Raw genomic sequence first — 2,500 nt, forward strand, 5'->3', positions numbered from 1 at the left:
CCCGTGGTCACCATGCCGTGGTGGGTTCAATACGCACAAGGCATAAGCGTATTTATTTATTTATTTAATTTAGAGTAGGATTTCATGAGCGTCCACAGATTTTCATTTGTTTTTTTTTTTCCAAAAAATGTTCGGCTAACAATCTTTCTAACCCTTAACCCATAGGTACCAGGTTTATAACGTCGACGTGTGGATGACAACGGCGGCAGTAGCGATCGTGATCACGTACCTCCTCCTGAAGCTCCTCGCTGCAGTGTGCGCGAGGCTGTGCTCCTCCAAGGGCAAGCGAAAGCGTGACTAGAAGCGTGCGAGAGGAACATGAGTGTGTCTCTTATGTGTGGGTGTTTCTCTACTGTCTGTGTGTCTGTGAACAGTGGTTACTAGATGACCGGTATTTGTTGGAACATCATCGGAAGGACTGTAAAAAACAAATAAATCAAAGTTGTTGTACTTTAGCGTTTCACTCAAACCTATCTATTTTTTAAGCAATAATTGGCAGAGCCAATATAACCCGCTGAGGTTTTGGTTAAACTATACACACTTCTACATTTATCAAGGGCACCGTTAACCCTTTAATTGACAATATCTGGGAATTTTGAGACAAATACATTTTTAGGTATGAGATCAGCCCCCTTGTGATTTTTGATTTACTCGATGCAAAGAATGATAAATATTGTATTATATGCAATTTCCATTAGAAAACATTTAAGACTTACTTTCCTTTTCATACTCTGTAGGCGTAAGGGGATACGCGGAAAGTAAAACATTATTTTTTTTTCGTTATCATCTTTATTATAATCATCATCACCATCACCATTATTATCATCATTATAATCATCACCATTATTATCATCATCATCATTACTGTGGTTATTGCCATCCTCATTATCATTACCATTATTATGACAATGACAATTATCATTATTACTGTTACCATTATTATTATCATTATTCCTATTGTTCGTGCTATCAGCATCATTATCAGTATCATATTCTTTATCACTATTGTTTTATTATTATCATTCTAATCATTATTATCTTTCTCGCTTTTATTATCATTATTATTGTTCTTCTTACCACTACTATTATTATCACTAATGTTATCATTATCATCATTATCCCTATTATCATTATTATCATTACGGTCGTTATTATTATTATCTTTATTGTCATTATCATTATTATTATTTTTTATTTTATCACTACTGTTATTTAGTATTGTCATCATTACAATTACTGTTATTATTATTATTATTGTTGTTGTTGTTATTACTGTCATTATCATTATCATTACCATTATTATTATTATTATCATTATTATTATTATTATTATTATTATTATTATTATTATTATTATTATTATTATTATTATTATTATCATTATTATTATTATTGTTATTATTATTATTATTATTATTATTATTATTATTATTATTATTATTATTATTATTATTATAATTATTATTATCATTATTACTATCATTATTATTATTATTGTTATTATTATTATTATTATTCTTATTATTATTATTATTATTATCATATGTCATTATTGTTATTGGTGTTGTTGTTGTTGTTGTTTTGGTGTTTTGTTGTTGTTGTTACTACCATTACCTTATTGGTCCTTACTATTATTTTTACTATTATTCTTATAACTATTATCATTATTATTACTATTATTGTTACTCATAGTATCCACATCACATTTATTATGTCTGCTTCATTTTATTATTATTATTACATCTATTTCTTTTAGCTGAGCTTTGGCATTGCCATCACTAAGGACTTGAAGAGTAAAAGCTGGGAATCGCCCTTAATAAATAAATAAATGAATAAAAATAAAAATCGTTAAGTAGAGGGTGATTTTTTTCTTTATTTTTTCTTCCTCGGGTCATACTTTTTCCGTTTAATTAAGTGAGAGTTGTGAGAAAAAGACAAAATCAAAATTGTTGAAAGGTAAGTCCGAACCACACGCTTCATGAATAACACAGGGGAGGGGGTGACTTACCTAATTCAGTTTAGTTGTAAAATGAGCTATGAATAATATAGTTTACTTAATAAACTGTTGTATAGAAGTGTATCATTAATGAAATTCAATTTAAAAGATCATTACAGGTGATAAGAGCATTTATTTACAAGTACGAGTAATGAGACTTTCAACAGCCAATAACTCATTATTTTTTTATCTTTCTTTATTTCTCTTAATCCTTGATTGGTCGTTTTTTTGTTTTTGTTTTTGTTTTTTGTCTTTTTTTGCTAGTCAAGACGGAACTGGTTTCTTTAACGCACGTAGACAGTAGTTTGGGTCCGTCCACTGTAATCTTTCGAAATTTGCTCTTTTTTCTTACAAAAGTGAGAAATTCTTCATAATCACGTAAATGTTCATTTCATGAGATCTGTAATGGGGAATATGATCAAAGGAAACAAGTCATTCTTTATCTGGAAAATGCTCCTTTTCACAGAAGAAAAAACACGTGATGAATAGATATAGAAACAAAAA

General features: G+C 29.0%; 1 protein-coding gene across 2 annotated transcripts in view; it reads left to right on the forward strand.

Annotated features, from left to right (window-relative positions):
* LOC125045100 (UDP-glucosyltransferase 2-like) overlaps nt 1-450 on the forward strand; it is a 9,519-nt gene extending 9,069 nt beyond the window's left edge. For both annotated transcript variants that reach the window (XM_047642203.1, XM_047642202.1), the window contains exons 10-11: nt 1-20; nt 166-450. The exon at nt 1-20 is cut by the window's left edge and continues 124 nt beyond it. In XM_047642203.1, the coding sequence (XP_047498159.1) occupies nt 1-20; nt 166-301 (156 nt within the window). In that variant the 3' untranslated portion in view covers nt 302-450. The remainder of the gene's footprint in view (nt 21-165) is intronic.
* Nucleotides 451-2,500: the final 2,050 nt, after the last annotated feature.

The sequence above is a fragment of the Penaeus chinensis genome, chromosome 36, assembly GCF_019202785.1.
Source record: "Penaeus chinensis breed Huanghai No. 1 chromosome 36, ASM1920278v2, whole genome shotgun sequence".
NCBI lineage: Eukaryota > Metazoa > Arthropoda > Malacostraca > Decapoda > Penaeidae > Penaeus > Penaeus chinensis.